The sequence below is a fragment of the Bombina bombina genome, chromosome 2 (genome assembly GCF_027579735.1).
Source record: "Bombina bombina isolate aBomBom1 chromosome 2, aBomBom1.pri, whole genome shotgun sequence".
NCBI lineage: Eukaryota > Metazoa > Chordata > Amphibia > Anura > Bombinatoridae > Bombina > Bombina bombina.
The window spans coordinates 44,665,364-44,687,393 of record NC_069500.1 but is presented as its reverse complement, the minus strand read 5'-3'; the positions used below and the strand labels follow the sequence as shown (position 1 = coordinate 44,687,393).

The following is a 22,030-nucleotide window of genomic DNA, read 5'->3' as shown; positions in this document are numbered from 1 at the left end:
TTATGTGTTTAATATTCACAGATAGATAACTACATAGTCATTAGCCCCAGTATACTTTATTGAGCTACACATTTGCTCTATCAGCATGGACTCACCATCATGAGGCAAAGCACTATCCGCTTGACCTAAATTAAAGACTGAACCAGCATGTGAAGCTATCTATTGCACATACTTGTCACTACAGCCATCCCACTAAGTGATAATATATAGCAGTCGTTATGGGAGCCTCTACTTTATTACTCTAAAAATACTACATGATGTGTCTAATTAGGATTGCATCAACTAGTCAAGGTTCTGCTACCAAGCAGTTTCTGTGGTACCTCTGAGAGCTCTCATGTTCTGATTTAACACAGAAATTAAATGGAATTTGAACTCCCTATTTGACTTACCAGCTGTTGAAGTGATTGCAACCATTATACCCTATCCTAAATATTTGTTAAAAATTACATATTTTGTCTGAATTTGTTTTTAACCCCACAAATTACCCCACAAAACAATGTAAGTCTGAAATACTTAAATTTGAATGCTTATGTTTATATATATATATATACTTTTTAGTAATAAAGTTGATATTTAATATAGCAAAACATGGTATTTTTTGGGGGGTAAAAACACAAAAAAATATACTTGCTGTATAGAAACATTAGACTGGTAAAACAAATATTAAAGCAAAAAATAATTGCAAATGTAAAAATATACCTTTGGCATCCTATAAAACACTCATTTGACCATAAGACTATTTTCTATTCCCATCATTTTATTACATTTGTAGGATAGGTTCAACTATTTTAAAACAGAAAAACATAACTTAATTAATTATTTTTTTATTTAATTAAATAGTTAATTAATGTATACACAGTAAAATGCAAGATTTCACATATGATTCAATTTCCTCTTCTTCCAAAGTGAAATAGCATGCTAACTCATGGGGAATTATTTTATTTATTTTTCTTTTAGTAGAATTATTGGGTACTACAGAGACGAAGCACTTATGAGCAATCTGATAACTTGCTCTGCTATGTTCTTCAGGTCTAGTTTATAATAATTTCTTTGGAAGATTAATTTGTCTTGGGGAAAGTGAAATGAATCTAATTGTGGATTAAAAAATTTCCTCCAGTAGTTCACTGTTGACCTTTTGAATATAATTACTGTTCTGTCATATCTTTCTCAAAACTTGCTTCTACAATTAATATTTGTATAATTTGAATCTTATTAAAAATATACCCATCAGAATGGCTAATGTAATGGCACACACTGCCATAAAGGATTATAGATATAAATCATTTATTCTTTAACTAAAAGATGGTTAAATACCATGATGTTCTGACTATGAATGCAAATGTATATTAGGTCTTTAGGGATGTGGTTTTATTTAATTTGGATAAGTTTACTGACAGTAGACAGCACCATATATAAGGGGGGCACTCAATGCACATTTGCAGGGGTGCCGCTAGCACCAAAAAATATCTGTAGCAAGAACCCAAAGCAAAGCTAAATGACCGCTAGCTAGAATGTTCTCCTATGGGTAATACCATTTTATTCTACTATATAATGTCCTTTATTTATAATAATAATCTATGACACATATTAGCTATTTAGGCATACAATCCTACAAACAAGTTGCCGTTTTATAGTGATAACATTTTATATACTCACTCACACTAGACGCTGAGGACTCTGGAGAAAATTCTAAGCTTTAGCCTTTTGACTCCCCTCAAAACACTACTGCAATTATTATATATTCTAGAAGGTTCTGCACATATTATTGTAGCACTACCTACATATTGTAATAGTCATGGGAGTCAAAATTAAAGGGACAGTCTACAATAGAATTTTTGTTGTTTAAAAAGATAGATAATCCCTTTATTACCCATTCCCAAGTTTTGCATAACCAACACAGTTATATTAATGCACTATTTACCTTTTTGATTATCTTGTACCTAAAAACTTTCTGACAGCCCCCTAATCACATGACTGTGACTATTTATTATCTATTGACTTGCATTTAGTACTGTGTTGTGCTAAATCTTAAATAGCCCCCTATGCCTGAACACAGTGTAATCTATATGGCCCTCATAAACTATCAAGTCTTTGGTTGTGAAAAACAATTTTAAAAGCCTGTGATTAGAGGCAGCCCTCAAGGGCATAGAAATTAGCATATGAGCCTACCTAGGTTTAGTTTCAACTAAGAATACCAAGAGAAAAAAAAAGGAAATTTGATGATAAAAGTAAATTGGAAAGTTGATTAAAATGACATGTTCTATCTGAATAATGAAGGTTTAATTTTGACTAGACTGACCCTTTAAAGTTCGATATTCTTATAAAGCACAAAATAATAATAATTTCCATGATAGAATACATAGGTAGTCTTAAAGGAAAAGTAAACTATCATGTACCCGTATGCAGAATCGCACAGCCCAGCAAAAATTAGTTTAACTTTAATTCATCAATTTTTTTAATCATTATTATTTATCTCCGTAAAGTACCTTTCAAAACGCAATCCTATCTCGCTGTCACTCCACCTGGATATAAAAAAAAAATATTTTAGAGGAGGCTTCACTGGAATGCACTCAGATGTACACGTAAGAGTGGGTGGGACCGCTCTACGTGAGAAATAGAAAAAGCTGGAAATGAGCGGGTGGGAGGAGGATGTGCAGAAAACAGTATGCGATTTATTATATAATTATATACAAAAAAACTGAATTTTAAAAAAAAAAAGTTAGCGACTGCATTACTCTTTAGAAGATTAATGAATGGCAAATGGCATTAATTGTGAAGCACAAAAATAACTTTCACTTTAAGAATGTGTACGTGTTCTGAGCACTATATGGCAGTGGTATTTGTAAAAATGTATAACAGGGGATTTCAAAGCTCTTCTCCTGTCTCCTTAATCTTACAGATTTTCAGGATATTTGAACTGGAGCACAGGTGAAATAATCATCTGAATTAGTAAACATGGTTAGGTTATTAATCTGCTCTCACCCTAGGTCAACCTGATAAGCCTTCCTCATTATTTGTTTTTTCAGGAAATGAAGCAATGTTTTAGCAAATACAAATATAAGCTATTTAGAAACTGTTTTATTTTTAATTGTAAGTTTAATTTTGAGTTCCTTGTCACTTTAATTAGTTACGGAGTGACCAATAACTTGAATTCTATTCATGATATTATGGGAACAGTTATTGTTTTTGCTACAATATGACTTTTCTGTATCATTTTAAATCAATAAACAAACAAATTGCATATATATATATATATGTTATTTTTATAAACATATTATTTCAGTCACTCTGAAAAGTATTTACTAGATTGAAAAGAACATGCTGTCTTATTTTGTCTGGACAAAGTATCAAGGTTCTTTGTAATCGATTCCCTTGCACTGTTTTGCTGCTACTGAACACTGTATGTAAATAAATTGCGTTTTTTCCCCTCTTTCTTTCAGGCTGTGCCTTCCTCACATACTGTGAACGAGAATCAGCTTTGAAAGCTCAGAGTGCACTACATGAACAGAAGACACTGCCAGGGGTAAGTCAGTTCCTCATTTTACTATGTGCTTTGACTTTTGGAAACTCAAAACGTGCTTGGAACAAAAAAACAACTTCCAGTAGAGGGCCAGGAAAATATCCAAAGATATTTGTGCATTTTACATCAGACATCCAGAACGTTCCATATTAGACATTTCCAAATAAAGAGAGAAAAAAATTTACATTATTCTTTCAGTTAAAATGAATCCGTAACAAGCCAACTAACATATTTTTATAACTTCTAAAGCAAGTGGCATTGTCATGTTATATAAACATGATCTAAAATATTTTCAAGGTGTATGTCATTGAGCTGCAAAGCAATGCAAACATTTATTGTATTCAGATCATTTGCAAACCAGTGCTTTACTGCTGATATCTACACTATGGGACCTATTTATGAAACAGTGCGGATCTGGTCTGACAGACATCGCTGAATGCAGAGAGCAACTGACAGACATCGCTGAATGCAGAGAGCAATACGCTCTCCATATTCAGCATTGCACTGGTGCAATGCCGCCCCCTGCCGACTCACAGCCAATCGCCACCACCAAGGGGGGTGTCAATCAACCCGATCGTACTCATCAGAGCAGGCGGACAGGGTTATGGAGCAGCGGTCTTTAGACTGCTGTTTCATAACTGGTGTTTCTGGTGAGTCTGAAGACTCGCCAGAACCACGGGCCCTCAGGCTCCGTACAGAGCTTGATAGATAGGCCCCATATTCTCTAGAAGAGATAGATGAGCAAAGGGTCATACAATTATTGTGTTCATAGTGGTTTATAATTCTTTGCATACAGTCGACATTTGGACATATTTATCCTTAGGTTGGTAAAGATTTAGGGCTCCATGTACTAAGCAGTCAGCGAGCTACCCGCAACAAATCTCGCGTCAAAATTCGCAAACTGATATGTACAAAGCCATCAATTATGTTAAAACTCGCATCTTTAAAATTGCGAGCGTACTTATCCGCCAAACCTCGCTACCGCTCCATTTTTCACTGTAATTAGACACATTTGACCACCAACTCGCCAAAAACCAGTGTACTAAAAAATCTATTTGTCCGCTCGCTACAATTTCCGCTCCCACCTCGTTATTTTTGCCTCGCCACCTTTTAGGTGGCGGGCAAGGTACAAAACAATAGGAAAGTCAATCCAGACGCCAGTCTAGACATATATAAAAGGCAGTAATATCAGCATTGTACAGCATAACTGGCGTCTAATTTGTCTCTCATTTCCATGTACATAAATTGCGCCAAATTTGTCGACTGTAATTAAAGAGTAATCTATATTTTAAATTTGTATTGTATAGTTGTCAATCTTTATAATTATTTTTATATTAATATTTATATATTATCAGATCCAGATGAAGCCATATCCAAATTGTAAATAAATATTACAAAAATAACGCTGTTATCACTCTTCAAAAAATTTAGAACAATAATAAAGTTGTTTAGATAAGTTGAACTTTTATAGGAGCAAAATTCTATTCCCGCGACTACTATGATGTTCGTGACACCTTGCATGTCACGTGTTAATAATTGGCCAGACAATTCAACTGAAAGTTAAAAGTACATCAGCTTAGTCGCGGCGAGCGAGACGTCAAATTTATCAATAATCCGCCACTGCTCGCGGCGGGCTAGACTTGTCTATTTATTGGGGGATTATTAGTACATAGTGACAGCGGACACCATTTCGCCCGCGGCGAGTAACGGCGAGTTTATCCGCGTCTAAAATGACGGATGAATTGACGGCTTAGTACATGGAGCCCTTAGCTTTGCTACCAGGAAGTTGGTAATGACCAGATTAAGGGCCAGATAACAAGTGGAGTGCAAAAATTGTGTTTTTTCGCTCTACTCATAATACCAGCGCACACTGGTATTATAGGTAAAGGGCAATGCAAACGTGACCTTGCGTTTGCATTTCATGTAAGCTTTGCTATCTCAAGAGTGCGCTGCCATAGGCTCCAATGGGAACCTCGTTCTGATGCCATTAGACACGGTCCATAACCTAGTGCAGCGAAAGGGGGTAAGTCGCGCAGCAATGGGCAGCAAATTTTAAATATATATGTATATGAATATATACATATATATTTATGTGTTTATATGTGTATATGAATATATACATATATATTTATGTGTTTATATGTGTATATGAATATATACATATATATTTATGTGTTTATATGTGTATATGAATATATACATATATATTTATGTGTTTATATGTGTATATGAATATATACATATATATTTATGTGTTTATATGTGTATATACACATATTAACACATAAATATATATACATAAATAAGCATATACATATATATTTGCAGTTTAAACACAGTCCCCATAGACTGCTATGTAATGGAACTTTTTTTCTAAAACCCAACACACGCTCACTTTAATCCCATATAACTGCTTTGTGCCGTTATGTTTTAATATAAAAAGATGCTACTATTTTTTTTTTTATTATGGCACACAACACTGTATTTTGGGGGCGATTGGGGGATTTTTTTTTAATTAACCAGAGGCGAATTAGTCCATTTACGTGCGCACATTAAATTAGCGCTCTGCTAATCTAGCCCTTAATGTAGACATGGTGATCTGCTTTAATATATTTTACTATTTAAATGTCCAAAGTGCAAGAATGGGGGTGCGTTGCATACCTCCACATGCCATTAATATAGAAATTCCCATAAATACTGCCGATCCCATACTGATGAATTACTCACTGATATACAGCACAACCCATTACTGCTGATGTGATGTCAACAGAATTCAAGCACCTCAAATGTATCAATGCAGCATAATTATACTCTCCTCATTCCAGCCAAGTGACTTTTCCCAATATAACTTGGAATAAGTTCAATGGCCTTCATTAGGGTTAATATAAATTGATCGGTGTGACATAATTACCATAGCTGCCGTCCTGCCAGTAGGCCACATCCATAATATTTCAAATATCACAGTACTAAGTGCTGAATATTATTTAATAATGATAAACACAAGATGTGTTTGGCTTGCTCTGTTTTTTTTTTTACCATGCTCACTTCCAAATACTATTTTGATATTGGTTGGTTTAGTCACTTTACCATATGCAATTTTATTTAATTATGAAGAATAAAATAGAGTGGTGAAGAAATAAAATGTGTCACAAGAAATTAAATGGCTTTAATAAATAGAAAAAATAAATAGAAAAAAATCAATAGAAACTGTGTTTTCCTGACAAAAAATACCTAATATTTCCTCAAACTGGGTTCAGAGAGATCATAATAATTATATTAATAATGGGAATTGGATATATTTTTATACAAATTCTATCACCATTTTATTTATTTATACAATTATAGTTGTATAAAAGCTTTCACTAGACAGATATTTATGTAACATCGTTTTTTTATACAAATTATCAACTAAAGTGTCACCAATTTACAACCAGTATTAGCACAATGATTACATTGTCAAATTCCATAGGCTGTTTGGGTTAACATGACTGTTTATGCTTATGTGATGTGAGAGCCTGACCTACCATATATAATTAATATAAATACTGCTTGTGCATGAGGCGCAATGTCTTGCATGTAGCAAGACACTATAGTACTCAATTTATTGAGTTGTACTCAATTTATTGAGTTGATAATAGTATTGAGTTGATAATAGTATGAGAACTGTAAAAGCTTTTATGACTAGCTAGAAATCTATCTAAGATATGTCTGGAAAGAAATCTCGTAAGTAAATGTAGTCCCTTTAGTCCCTTAATATCTTGGTAACATTAGAGGGACAATAAAGTTCAAATTAAACTTGATGATTCAGATAGAACTTATAGTTTTAAACAACTTTCCAATTTACTTTTATCACCTAATTTACTTCATTCTCTTGATATTCCTTAGTTAAAAAGTATTAAAAAATGCCCTAAAACTTAATCTTGGCAGACTGTCTACCAGTACCTAAGATGGTGGTTTGAGAGAGGGAAGAGAACTGTTTTGGAGGGATTAAATATGGCTCGGTGGTGGAAGGAGTCAGCTTGAAGGGTATTCTCTACACTACAGCTTAATTTAACTTTACAAGCTACCTGACTAACCCTTCCACTACCAGGAATTTCAGAAGTGTGGTGTACAGCTACAATTAGAGGCTGTCTAATAACCAAAACGCAATGGCAAAGCCATGCATGTCTGCTATTTCTGAACAAAGGGGATCCCAGAGACATTTTTACAACCATTTGTGTAATGATTGCACAAGCAGTATGTAAATAATATCAGTGAGAACCCAAAGGTTTATGATTTTTTTTTTAATTAGATCGCATTTGACGGTGAAATGGTGGCATGAAATATATCAAAATGAGCCTAGATGAATGCTTTGGGTTGTCTACTAATAAATAAATTAATAAAAAATAAAATACAAAAAACAAGGCTCTATTTATTTTTAAATGGAGTGATAGCAAAAAATACTAAATATTCTCCTGTCTTTTGGGCAAGTTTTTCTCTGAAATTCAGGGTCCTTAAGGGGTTAAAATGTATGTTCTATCTGAAACATAAAATATACATTTTGGGTTTCATGTCCCTTAAATAAATATTTTAGTTTACTCATGCCAACGGTGTAATACAAACATTGATCATAATGTGTTAATTCTAATTAAAAAAAAACAGCATTTTTTAAAAGTTTTTATAAATCCTGAGCTTTGTGAATAAGCTCAGATAACGAAATGCTTTTGAAAAGGCACTTGAAAAAAATATTAGAGCTAGATTACTAGTGGAGCGCAAACGATTTTGCAAGGGTTTTTGCGATTGCTTGCTTAAATTGCGCTCATATTACAAGTTTACACTAGAATCCTTAATGGGACCTCTGAGCTGTGGTTAAAGTGATGGTATATCCTAGTGTCTGTGAAATGCTAGGATTTACCATTGGAACAAAAAAAGGGGGCTTTCAGTCATGAAGTATAAAAAGCCAATTTTTTAGAATATATCTTCAGACCAAGGGACTGCAAGCCTGGCAAACCGAAAAAGTAAATTTCTCGCCGGTCTGTCAATGTTTTGAATATCAGGGCCTCTGTCGCTCTCTCACTCTCATATATATATATATATATATATATATATATATATATATATATATATATATATATATATATATATATATATATTATATATATAAATGTATGATTTAATATACACCTGGATTAGTATGGGTTTTGGACAGAACATTTCATTCTCTAAAGGCCAATGAAGCATCAAGGGAATTAATTAAATAGAGACATATTTTAACCTCTTCTTCAAAACACTACCCTGACCTAGTTGTCGGCTGATTTCCATATGCCGTTGTAAATTACATTCCAGCCTAATTTACATTCACCTGGTGATGACCCTACACAGGCATTTGAGACAGTTTGCGTCTCGTGAATGTACTGTACCTAACTCATGGAACTAAAACTGTATTGCAATTTTTTTTTTTATTTTAAAATATAAATTTGCATAACTCAGACTTTATAAGTCATCCACTCTAATTGTGACACCAGCAGTTTAATTAAAACTCTTAACCAGGCTGTCATTTTAACATATAATAATGCTCAGTTGGAACACTAATTTGTCCGGGATGTTACATCTCTCATTATTCAGAAGTCTATGTAGTATTTATACCATAAGCAATATTCAATAAATAAAATGCAGAGAAGCTATCAAAGTTATTATTAAAAAAAGACTATTTGTATACCACAAGGGATTCTCAGTCTGAGCACTTTTCCTGATCTTCAGCAATGAAATAAGTAGAATTCATTATCGATCAGTATTTGCTGCAGTTCTTTTTAATATCTTTATCAATGACCTAGTTGAGGGATTAGAGCGCAGTGTATCCATCTTTGCTGATGATACTAAAGAGTGCAAGGTAATTAACGTAAAACAAAATTTACTTGCACTGTAAAGGGATTTGTTCAAACTGGGAGAATAGACTGACAAACAGGAAAGAGAAACAAATGTAAAATTAGGCATTTGGGAAATAAAAATAAGTAAGCTACCTATTTCTTAAATGGAATTAAACTTTACTTAAGAAAAGTATGAGAAATTATTGGTGGATTCTTGTAAACTTCAAACTATGATAAAGTGTACAATGCCAGGTACTGTTACAAAGGCAAATAAGAATTTAACATAGAAAAACTCAAATCGAAAATTAACTTTATTTAATCAATTATTCTACTTTATATATTGTGAAATTAGAAAAGGTTCATAGGAGAACATAAAAATAAGTTATGGTGAAAATATAGCAAAATTACATTTTGATTTTAAAAGAGGTGTTTGAGAGTGATGTGATCACATTATATAAATATGCTCAAGTGTCATATATGGAATCCATGCGATCACTGTTATACCAAGAAATTGTTTTAAGAGGGTCACCCTAGGGCTAGAGGAAAAACTATTTTACCTTTAGAAAAAGCTACAAAAGTGACTGCAGATTTTTTAGATAGTTTTAAAATGTTATTGGATATTTTCTTGGCCAAAAATATTATCCATAGTTAAAGACAAAGCTGTTAGTCATTGCAATTTATGGCTACCAACCACTTTATTAGTATTTTAACGTCAGGGATCAAAGGATATATCTGTGAATTATAGACTTAATTTTATTTCTACCTTATCTGCTATATTACTACATTAGCTAACCTGGATGTATGATGGGTCCGAAAAATTCAGCATCTTGTAAAAATAGCTATCACTTGTATCTTTAACTGCTGAAGAAGAAAATGCTGAGAAGAGGGCATTGAATGACCAGGAGATAATACGTTTGTATAAAGGAGGAAGGGGGAAGTTATTACAGAGACCCCAGTTTGTACTCTACTTTAGTTAGAGGGGGGATATACCGATCACTAGGTAGTAGGGGATTTTTTTGTTGCCAGATCTATAATGGATGCCTCATTTATTTGCTGGCAAAATAATAATAATAATAATAATACTGAAGAACTGCACTATTATGCACAAGGGGGGTTTACATACGAGCAAGTGAGGCTTTTTTAGTAGAATCTCAGGACACTTTTAATTGGTATGTGATTGGCTCAATATATTAAATACAGCAGAAATCACACACCGAAAGAAACCCAACTGAAAAAGGAGAGCTCCTTCTTTTATTTGAGTAGTCACAGGCTCATCTGGCTTCCATGTGAGGACCAGAGCTATATAGCCCCTCTCACTCTATCAAAATACATGAAGGGACAGACTTATTTGACATAGGCAAGCATTGTCTATTAAGGGGTTAAATAGTCTGGGAGCCATCAAACTGCCACGTGATTGTCATTAGCAAAGGCAAAGACCTTACAGCATTGGTTCTGGGGTCACTAAACAATGTATTATCATGCCCTTTACCATATAACTATATCATAACACTCCGTGTTTTAAAGAAGGAGCCTCACCATTCTACAATGACCCTGAAGAAGTCATGTGACCATAGTAATACTTTGGAGACACAAGTGAGTATAAAAATAGGTGATAGTATATGGGTGGTCTGTGTAATTAACCTAGGTTTCTTTCATAAGTTGGTGATATTCCAAAAGCCATTACTCCTGAGATTGCATGAATCAGATATTTTATTTTAATTATTTCTAGATTACAGAGTTTGCTTTTTGGCCTCCTAAGTAATGTGTGGGAAAAAGCAAATTTTTACACAATATCAAGTGGTGTTTAAAGGGACATGAAAATTCTAAAAGAAAATACTCTAATGTGTAAGAACATTTTATTATTGCACTGTTGCTTGCATATAACTATATGTTTAATAGTTAAAAGGTTAAACACATAATTCAGCTCTAGAACAGCAATTTCCTACTAGGAGCTAGCTGATCAGATCTAGTGAGCAATGACAAGAGGTATATGTGTGTAGCGGCCAATCAGCAGATAGCTCCCAGCAGTGTATTTTTACAATTTTTACACAAAATCAAGAGCTGTCTCTTTCAGTGATCCCTCTGAGAAGTTCAGGTAGGTTTCAGTATGAGTATTACCTGGTATTGTATGGTTGAAATTTTATTTTATTTAAAAAAAAATATATATATATATATATATATTCGGCAAAACAAATGCACTCACAGGACTTCAATTAAACTAAATTCACAAATTTAATGGAACATTTTCGGGGAAAATTTCCCTTTCATCAGCATCAATGCTGATAAAGGGGAAGCTTTCCCCAAAAACGTTCCATTAGATTTGTGAATTTACTTTAATTGAAGTCTTGTGAGTGCATTTGTTTTAACGAATATTTACTATATTTATGCACCCAGGCGGATGACCTTTGGAGGGTAACACTGTAGTTTGGACTCTGGATATATATAGTCTAGCTTTAAATTACTAATTTATTCTGAAAAAGCAGTTTTATAAGTGTGAGGGGGTTTAGTTTATATATGATGTCACATACATGAGAGAACAAATACATTTGTTTTTGATTAGTAGTTAGACGTTGAGGTGTGATATCACTACCGGAAGTGACTCCATGTAATTTACGATTCTGGGTTGAAAATTGAAAGGCAGGAGTAGATAGTGCAGTACTGTATTTTAGTGACGCCAAAAATACATACACTCGTAGTGAAATATGCTCACATGGATTGACCTCAATCAAGTATTAAGTATTATATGCGCAAAGGACAAAGATGTCACAGCGTAATCCACAGAATGTCTGTAGGATAGTATGTACTAAAGGAGATGTCCAGTTGAGCACAGTCACAGAGTATTGATGATAAATATTCGTGTCACTGAAAAGCGAGGCATTGTTAAAATAGTCCATTCGTGGGTAAAAGTCTTTACGTTTTTCAAAGTTTAAAACATAAACCCTTCTACCTCAGAGGTGGTATCTAATAATCGTGCTAGCTATACGGCGCTCAAATAGCTCTGATGCTTTTTTTTTGAGTGCCGTATGGCTAGCTTGACTATTAGATATGAGGTGGGAAAGTCACCTCTTGGAAAAAAAATATATTTGAAGTGGGCAGCGGAGAAGGATAATGAACAGAACGGTTAGACTAATAAAATGAGGTTACAGCAAATATTCTATTAAAATCACGAATGCAGGTCCAATTAATTTTATGCATTTATCCATCATAGATTTACCAGATCATTTAGTTACCACTTTGTTTCAGCAATTGTTATTAAGATAAATAGGTAAATCTGATAGTTTTAAAACTGTATGAATTAAGTTTCATGTTAATGCAGAGAGTGCAAAAGTTAAAACCCAGGTGTGAAATGGCTTAGCAGTGAAGGGGTTAAGCTACTTTTTTCATATTAAAAAAGATGCAGGTTCTAGCTGTAACAAATGTGCTGATATTTGTTCAATTTTCAAAACATAATCATTTCTTTCTTTCTGTTTTCCTTATGGAACGCAATATTATGAAATCTTAAATTACACAATGAATTATTTTTACTGTTTGGTTTTAAGAGGCGCTTAATTTCCAGAAAGCTTTATTTAATTTCAAAAACTTGTTGGAAAATAAAATGCATTTGTTGAATAAAGGAATCCTTCTTCAAAGCATGGTACGTGCAGCATAGCTTGTTTAATTTCCGCTGGATCACATCTACGCTAGAAGGGAAGTCATCAAGGGAAAAGTCTGATGTAAAAAAAAATAATCACAATCACAAATTTTTCACACAAGGTGGTTTTGAAGAACACAACATGCTATAAATAAAAGCATTACAGGAAGACTAAGCTTACCTCACCTGTCTTTTTATGCTTAAAAAGGGAAAAAAATAATTTCTTGCCAGACGAGCAACCTGGAAGATCAGATAAGATCTTTTAATAAGATTAGCAAAAAGCACATGGTTTAATATTTAAATACCATTGTCATTTAAAGAAGTTGCCATATTGGCTAACCCAAACCGTTTGCTTCATGTTTGATGAGTACTCTAAAGCTGAGCAATATGTTTAGCTACTTTGAAAAAAAAAAAAAAATATTTGAGCTTGTGACGAAACCAATCTCGCCACTGTACATTGGAGGGCCTGTTATGGAACATTCTTTGGGCTGGAGGTACATGGGCTTAAGGATACCCAGAGACTGCATGGAAATATGGAATTTTATATGCTGGACACCCCATGTACTTTCATAACTCTGTCTTATGTCTATGTCACCCTGTATCCATAAATACAGGATGGGTACAGGGTGTGGGTGCCCCTTGTGGGAGCAATTGTGACTCTATAAGCCAAGTGGGCATAAAAGACTTTATAGCTAATAAGAACTGTTCCTATATTCTGTAATAAGATGTATTCTATGTATGTTTAAGATCTGATTGTGTCTCAGGAGTCTGTCTAGGTAAACTGATTGTGTTTTGTGTGATTATGTTAACTAGACTGCCCAACATCAGATTGTCTGAGTACTTAATATGTTAATCTGTTTTACCTGTGAATAGACAATTCTTAGAGGTTTGATGCGTTGTTCATATGTTTGCTTTACTGTTTAACCAATGCCCTCTGTAACCTGAAGCCAGCGTGTATAAAAATGTGTGCTGCTTTTAAATAAACTAGTAATTTCTGCTGATATCTGTTGGACCCTCACCATGGAGCTTTGACTCATGCTTGGGGGGGAGGGAGAGGGGAAATTTACTGTATGCTGCCTGTGCCTCTGCCCTTTTATGCCAGGGTTATACCGTAACAATTGGTGGCAAGCGACAGGATTGTTCCCACAGCCAGAAGGACAGCTACAGGAGACACCATTCCCTGGATTTACAAGTTGGGGGCAACGCATGTCCCAGTACAGCAACCCTAAAAGCAACAGAATGGAACCAGCAGTTTTATACGAGTAGGAGGACCTGGATGGCCGGGATGCATTAAGGAAAGGCATCTGGTACCAGGCCCTGGATAATGTGCAATACCAGCAGGGTAAGAGTCTCCCCAGTGAAGAGCAGCGGTTGCAGAAGCAAGTGGCCCTGCGGATGCCCTTCCTGGGAGAGCAGCCCCTGGAGGAATGGGTGAAGGAATTAGAGCACCGGGTATGGCAGGAGCTATGGCTGGAGGATGCCTACCAGGCGCTCTGGTGGTATATGGCACAGTGTATGCCCTGGACAGCTGAGCATGACAGGCCAGAGGGAAAGGATTTTGATGGTCCTGGCTTGTTGTGGGAGTCCTTTGCAGAGCCTGACTTTGGGAGCCCTGCGCAGACCAGACTTCAGGACATTTTCTATGAGAGGGAGGCTAGGCATGACTGGGCTGACCCCCATGAGGTAGAGCCAGACCTGACTCACTTAGCAGCCCTGGAGTGGGAACTGGAGCAGGACTACAGAGATCTCTTCCACTCCATTGGGAGGGCTCAGCAGGACAGCAAGGTGGGAGACCCAGACTCCATTCCCCAGCGGCAGGCTGAGTTACAGGAGGCAGAGACAGTTGGTCCTGTCCCCCAGCAGCAGAGTGGATTGCAGGGAATTGGGAGCCCAGACTCCATTCCCCAGCGGCAGGCTGAGTTACAGGGGGCAGAGACAGCTGGTCCTGTCCCCCAGCAGCAGAGTGAATTGCAGGGAATTGGGAGCCCAGACTCCATTCCCCAGCGGCAGGCTGAGTTACAGGGGGCAGAGACAGTTGGTCCTGTCCCCCAGCAGCAGAGTGAGATGCAGTGGATTGGGAGCCCAGTCTCCATTCCCCAGCGGCTGGAAGTATGTATGGGAGAGGAGCTTGTTACCCCCTCTCCCCAGCGGCAGCTTAACGCACCAGGGGGAGACAGTAAGCCCCACAACCGTGCAGATGGGACCGTAGTCTCTGCACTTACAGCACAGTGGGTAGGGACAGTTGGTCTTGTCCCCCAGCAACAGGGCTGTTTAGCCAAAGGGGAGACGATTGGTCTCCCCCTCCAGCAGCACAGCTATGTATCCAAAGGGGAGACAGTCGGTCTCCCCCTCCAGCAACCAGGCTCCCACCAGGCTACTTCCATGGTAGTGCTGGCACCAGGGCAGAGTACAGCTGGTCTCTGCCCACCTCGCAACCCACCAATTCAGTGTACCAGTCCCCCACACAGCCGATGTGAGGCACCTGGACATGGACAAGTTTCTCCTCTACCCAGATGTAGTGACCATTTATTGTGGGTGGGCTGTACTGCTTATTGTGTTTTGTGGGTGGGTTGCTGGACTAACCAGAGCACTGACCGGCAGGAGGTCAGATACCCTGTTAGTCTGTTTGGAAAAGGGGAGAGATGTGACGAAACCAATCTCGCCACTGTACATTGGAGGGCCTGTTATGGAACATTCTTTGGGCTGGAGGTACATGGGCTTAAGGATACCCAGAGACTGCATGGAAATATTGAATTTTATATGCTGGACACCCCATGTACTTTCATAACTCTGTCTTATGTCTATGTCACCCTGTATCCATAAATACAGGATGGGTACAGGGTGTGAGTGCCCCTTGTGGGAGCAATTGTGACTCTATAAGCCAAGTGGGCATAAAAGACTTTATAGCTAATAAGAACTGTTCCTATATTCTGTAATAAGATGTATTCTATGTATGTTTAAGATCTGATTGTGTCTCAGGAGTCTGTCTAGGTAAACTGATTGTGTTTTGTGTGATTATGTTAACTAGACTGCCCAACATCAGATTGTCTGAGTACTTAATATGTTAATCTGTTTTACCTGTGAATAGACAATTCTTAGAGTTTTGATGCGTTGTTCATATGTTTGCTTTACTGTTTAACCAATGCCCTCTGTAACCTGAAGCCAGCGTGTATAAAAATGTGTGCTGCTTTTAAATAAACTAGTCATTTCTGCTGATATCTGTTGGACCCTCACCATGGAGCTTTGACTCATGCTTGGGGGGAGGGAGAGGGGAAATTTACTGTATGCTGCCTGTGCCTCTGCTCTTTTATGCCAGGGTTATACCGTAACAGAGCTGAATGAGAGGTCTACCCAAATGGGAGCTAATATTTGCCTTTCATTAACAGAAAGCAGTTGGTCGCGGTTTGCAGTGTGTTAGTCAATCACTTTTTTGTAGTCGCGTGACTTTATGTATTAGGTAATATATATATAGAAATTCTCTACCTATGAATGTTTAGTCTGATTAAAAAATTTATGTGAAGGTGCGATGCAATGGTGTCTGTATAAAAAAAAAATGAAAAATGTTTTATGCCTATATTTTTGCAGCCTCCACTTTACTATAATTCCAGGTAATTTCTGTTTCTCAGTTAAAAATTAGAGGGAGGGAGTATAGGTTATTTGCATAGAAAGACAGATAGATAGATGATAGATAGATAGATAGATAGAGAGAGAGAGAGAGAGAGAGAGAGAGAGAGAGAGAGAGAAAGAGAGATAGTATCCCTTGCCATCGTTTATATCTTCCTTCATGTTGGTCAGTTTCTGTCTCTGTTCAGGGCTGCATTGATCCAATCCCTACATCTAACATGAAGCATTACAGTCTTTTTTCAGTGATCTATACAACACATATTTTACCTGTTTTATAAAAGTCAGCTTTGAAGTCTGTAATAGCCAGAGGTATCTTATATAATCCTATATACAATGCATACTGCACCAATGGATTGAAGTCTGTTTGTCAATGAAAAAGGAAAATGCTTTATTGAAAGAACCTGAAGCAATGTTATAAAACAAAAAGTAGACTTATTTTCCACTTCAGGAGATCTGCAGCTATTTTCTTCAAATGTTAGCTGTATTTAAACAAGAGCTAACTTTTTTTATTTTTTTATTATGCCTCGGCTGATGTATTCTGGAAGTAAAAAAAAGAAATATATGGAATAGATTTTTTTTTAACTTTTTTCCTAAGGTAAAAGAAAAAAAAATCTGCCATATTAGCTACTGAAATTGCATTTATTTTTCTGTTTTATAACTTTTACTGACTCTCGGATTCCTTATTTGCCCCATGCTCTGAAATGTGCATCTATGGTTCTATATCAGCAGAAATAGCAAAGTAGAAAATGCTTTAATTATGTTATCGTACTGTTACTTGTATGTTAATATGAGTTTAACACCTGCAAAAAGGATTAACACATAGATAAAGGCCTCTATTTATCAAGCCGTCAACCGCAAATACGCTGGAATTCCGCAGCGTATTTGTGGCGAGCCTGATTTGCCATAGTTATCAAGCCCTATAGATCGGCAAAAGTAGAATCTATTCACGTAACCTACGATCCGCCGGACTCAGTCCGACACAGATCGATGGTTACGTCACTCCAGATGTTCCGAACGCAAGTTCGGCACAATCTGACTACTTTTGGAAGTTATCAAATAACAACCAGGTACGCTCGCACCTATTCCGGCCCAGCGTACCTGGTGTTCAATCGGCCGCCCTGGAGGCGGCGGATCCCATAGGAATCAATGGGAGTCTGACAGCAGCGAGAGCTAATGTTCACTGCTGCCCGAGATCCCATTGATTTCTATGGGAAATGTCTACACCTAACACCCTAACATATACGCCGAGTCTAAACACCCCTAATCTGCCCCCCCTACACCGCCGCCACCTACTTTATACTTATTAACCCCTAAACTGCCGCTCCCGGACCCCGCCGCAACTATAATAAATTTATTAACCCCTAAACCGCCACTCCTGGACCCCGCTGCAACTATAAGAAATTTATTAACCCCTAAACCGCCGCTCCCGGACCCCGCCACAACTATAATAAATTTATTAACCCCTAAACCGCTGCTCCCGGACCCCACCGCCACCTACATTATACCTATTAACCCCTAATCTATACCACCACCACCTACATAAAGTTATTAACCCCTATCCTGCCAATCCCGGACCCCGATGCATATAAAATAATTGTTTAACCCCTAAACCGCCGCTCCTGGAGCCCGCCGCCACCTACATTACATTTATTAACCCCTATCCTGCCCCCCCTACACCGCCACCACTATATTAAATGAATTAACCCCTAAACCTAAATCTAACCCTAACCCTAACACCCCCCTAACTTAAATATTATTTAAATTAATTTAAATAATTTATTTAAATTAATTTAAATTAGGATTGACCTCGCTTTCTATTGGCTGTTCCGATCAGCCAACAGAATGCAAGGTCAATCCTATTGGCTGATTGGATCAGCCAATCGGATTGAACTTCAATCTGATTGGCTGATTGCATCAGCCAATCCGATTTCTCCTACCTTAATTCCGATTGGCTGATAGAATCCTATCAGCCAATTGGAATTCAAGGGACGCCATCTTGGATGACGTCATTTAAAGGAACCTTCATTCAGTGTTAGGACGTCGTTTGAAGAGGATGGCTCCGCGTTGGCTGGATTGAAGATGGACCCGCTCCGCTCCGGTTGATTGAAGATAGAAGATGCCGCTTGGATGAAGACTTCTGCCACTTGGAGGACCTCTTCTGCCCGGATTTGATGAAGACTTCTGGCCGGATCGGATGAAGACTTGTGCCCGGCTGGGTGAAGACGTCTCAAGGTAGGGTGATCTTCAATGGAGTAGTGTTAGGTTTTTTTTAAGGGGGGATTGGGTGGGTTTTAGAGTAAGGTTGGGTGTGGGTGGTGGGTTTTAATGTTGGGAGGTTGTACTTCTTTTTTTTTACTGGTAAAAGAGCTGATTACTTTGGGGCAATGCCCCGCAAAAGGCCCTTTTAAGGGCTATTTGTAATTTAGTTTAGGGTAGGAAATGTTATTATTTTGGGGGGCTTTTAGATTAGGTGTAATTAGTTTAAACTTCTTGTAATTTTTTTTTATTTTCTGTAATTTAGAGGTTTTATTTTTGTACTTTAGTTAATTTTAGTTATTTTAATTTAATTGTAGGTAATTGTATTTAATTATTTTAATTTATTTAATGATAGTGTAGTGTTAGGTGTAATTGTAACTTAGGTTAGGATTTATTTTACAGGTAATTTTGTATTTATTTTAGCTAGGTAGCTATTAAATAGTTAATAACTATTTAATAGCTATTGTACCTAGTTAAAATAAATACAAAGTTGCCTATAAAATAAAAATAAACCCTAAAATAGCTACAATGTAATTATTAATTATATTGCAGCTATCTTAGGGTTTATTTTATAGGTAAGTATTTAGTTTTAAATAGGATTAATTTATTTAATTATAGGAATATTTATTTAGATTAATTTAAATAATATTTAAGTTAGGGGGGTGTTAGGGTTAAACTTAGGTTTAGGGGTTAATTCATTTAATATAGTGGCGGTGGTGTAGGGGGCAGGATAGGGGTTAATAAATGTAATGTAGGTGGCGGCGGGCTCCGGGAGCGGCGGTTTAGGGATTAAAAAATTATTTTATTTGCGGCAGGGTCCAGGATCGGCAGGATAGGGTTTAATAACTTTATGTAAGTGGCGGCGTTATAGGGGGCAGCAGATTAGGGGTTAATAGGTATAATGTAGGTCCAGGAGCGGCGGTGTAGGGTTTAATAAATTTATTATAGTTGCGGCGGGGTCCGGGAGGGGAGGTTTAGGGGTTAATATATTTATTACAGTTGCGGCGGGGTCCGGGAACGGCGGTTTAGGGGTTAATATATTTATTAGAGTTGCGGCGGGGTCCAGGAGTGGTGGTTTAGGGGTTAATATATTAGCATTGTGGCAGAGTCTGGGAGTGGCGGTTTAGGGGTTAATATATTTATTAGAGTTGCGGCGGGGTCCGGGATTAGGGGGTATAACAGTATAGTATTGTGTGGGTGCTTAATGACAGGGTAGCAAGAAAGCTGCGAAGAAGCCAATGAGCAGCGAGATCGATGACTGTTAGTTAACAACAGTCCGCTGCTCATCGCACCGTACTTGGTGCGCGGCTTTTTGACAGCTTTCTTGATTAATTTGGCAAACATATTTAGGTGGCTATGTATTGGGGCCGGCGAATGCTAGAAAGTAGAGAGCTTGTTAAATAGAGGCCAAAGTCTGCTCTAAAGCAGCAATTCACAACTTGAAGCTAGCTGAGCATATCTGGTGAGCCAATGACAAAAGCATATGGTATGCTTTTCAACAAAGGATACATAAAAGAACAAATTCAATTTGATTGTAGAATTAAATTGAATGTTTCTTATAATTGCTTTCTCTTTCTGAATCCTGAAAGTTTAAGTTGATGCCTAAGTCCCTTTAACTTCCAGATTTTGAATTAACCGTTATTCAAAGTCAATAAATTATCAATGTTTCCTAACAGTGGCCCAATATTTCAAAACCAAATTGTAAATTTAACATGAACATTTAAGATTTGAAACATTAACCAACAATTCATTTCTGATTAAAAGATTCATGTGAAAGTTTCTTATTTTTAATCCTAGTATTTAATTAAAGTAGCAAAATTAGTTACGGTGAGTCAAAAAGCAAGTTCACTGTGAAATTATCTAAAATAACTAACCTTCTAGCTTGTTTGTGCAGCTAAACAGGTTTCTTTTTCAATAGAAAATTGCCCGTTTGCGGGAGCGCGATAATTTAGCCCTCTACTTGTAATCTAGCCCATAGTGTTTTTCTCAGTATATGATTCTACAGAAAGGTTTAAAACTTGCATATAATATTAAAATGTAAAGATTATTCATGATAAATGAATGTGTTTAAAGAAGAATTACAGAAACAACTGTGCAATTAAATTTTATTTAGACCAAATGTACACAACTGTATACGAACTGCAAATTATTTAACGGCATTGGCTTTTGCACAAGAAACATCTTTTTTTTGCGCTTTTTGTACAGCAGTAAATCAAGAAAAAGACATTTTATTTTGCTATGCGCATAAGGTGAATGTGTTTTGTTTTATTCCTGTCTGTCTCCCTTCTCCTGAGGGATAACGTTGAACAAGCTGCAGACTGTCTGTAGGCTGTGTGACATCACCCGTGTTTCAAGCCAGGAGTTAATGTTTATCACCCTTATTGAATTATAATGTTTCTCATGGGATGTCCCAGGGTTAAGGATCTAGGAGAACCAAATGACAAACCAAAGCTCTAAATATTAAGGTAGACTATAACGCTGAAGGGCTCGACATACCACTATATAAAGAGTTTTTACATCTTAGGTGTAAATGTATTTTGTTGCTAGCTAATAAAGCAGATAGATATTATGTTAGAACTCAATAGTTCAGGCAAAAAAATAAGGTATTTTATCTGATATTTTGTACTCTGGCTTATTGGATCTTAGAAATTAAAAGGGTTATAAATAAAAAGAGAGACTCTCTAAAGCATTGCAATGAGCACAGCAGTGCATATTAATTGGTGTAAAAGCGAATATATTTTAGACCCTTGTTAATCCAATTGCACTAAAACCCCTATCAGTTCCTCCTTGGTGCAAACATTTTTTTTTTTTATTAAAGGGACACTGAACCCAAATTTTTTTCTTTCGTGATTCAGATAGAGCATGAAATTTTAGGCAAATTTATAATTGACTCCTATTATCAAATGTTCTTCATTCTCTTGGTATCTTTATTTGAAATGCAAGAATGTAAGTTTGTTGGGTTGTTCTTGCTGATTGGTGGATAAATGCATCCACCAATAAAAAAAGTGCTGTCCAGAGTGCTGAACCAAAAAAAAAAACAAAAAAAAAAGCTTAGATGCATTATTTTTCAAATAAAGATAGCAAGAGAACGAAGAAAATTGATAATAGGAGTAAATTAGAAAGTTGCTTAAAATGGCATGCTCCATCTGAATC

The 22,030-nt window shown here is 36.6% G+C and overlaps 1 protein-coding gene across 1 annotated transcript in view; it reads left to right on the top strand.

Annotated features, from left to right (window-relative positions):
* The window catches only part of CELF4 (CUGBP Elav-like family member 4), a 1,552,143-nt gene that overhangs the window by 306,775 nt on the left and 1,223,338 nt on the right, over positions 1 to 22,030 (top strand). The window contains 1 exon segment of the mRNA XM_053701051.1: positions 3,441 to 3,523. Within this exon segment, the coding sequence (XP_053557026.1) occupies positions 3,441 to 3,523 (83 nt within the window).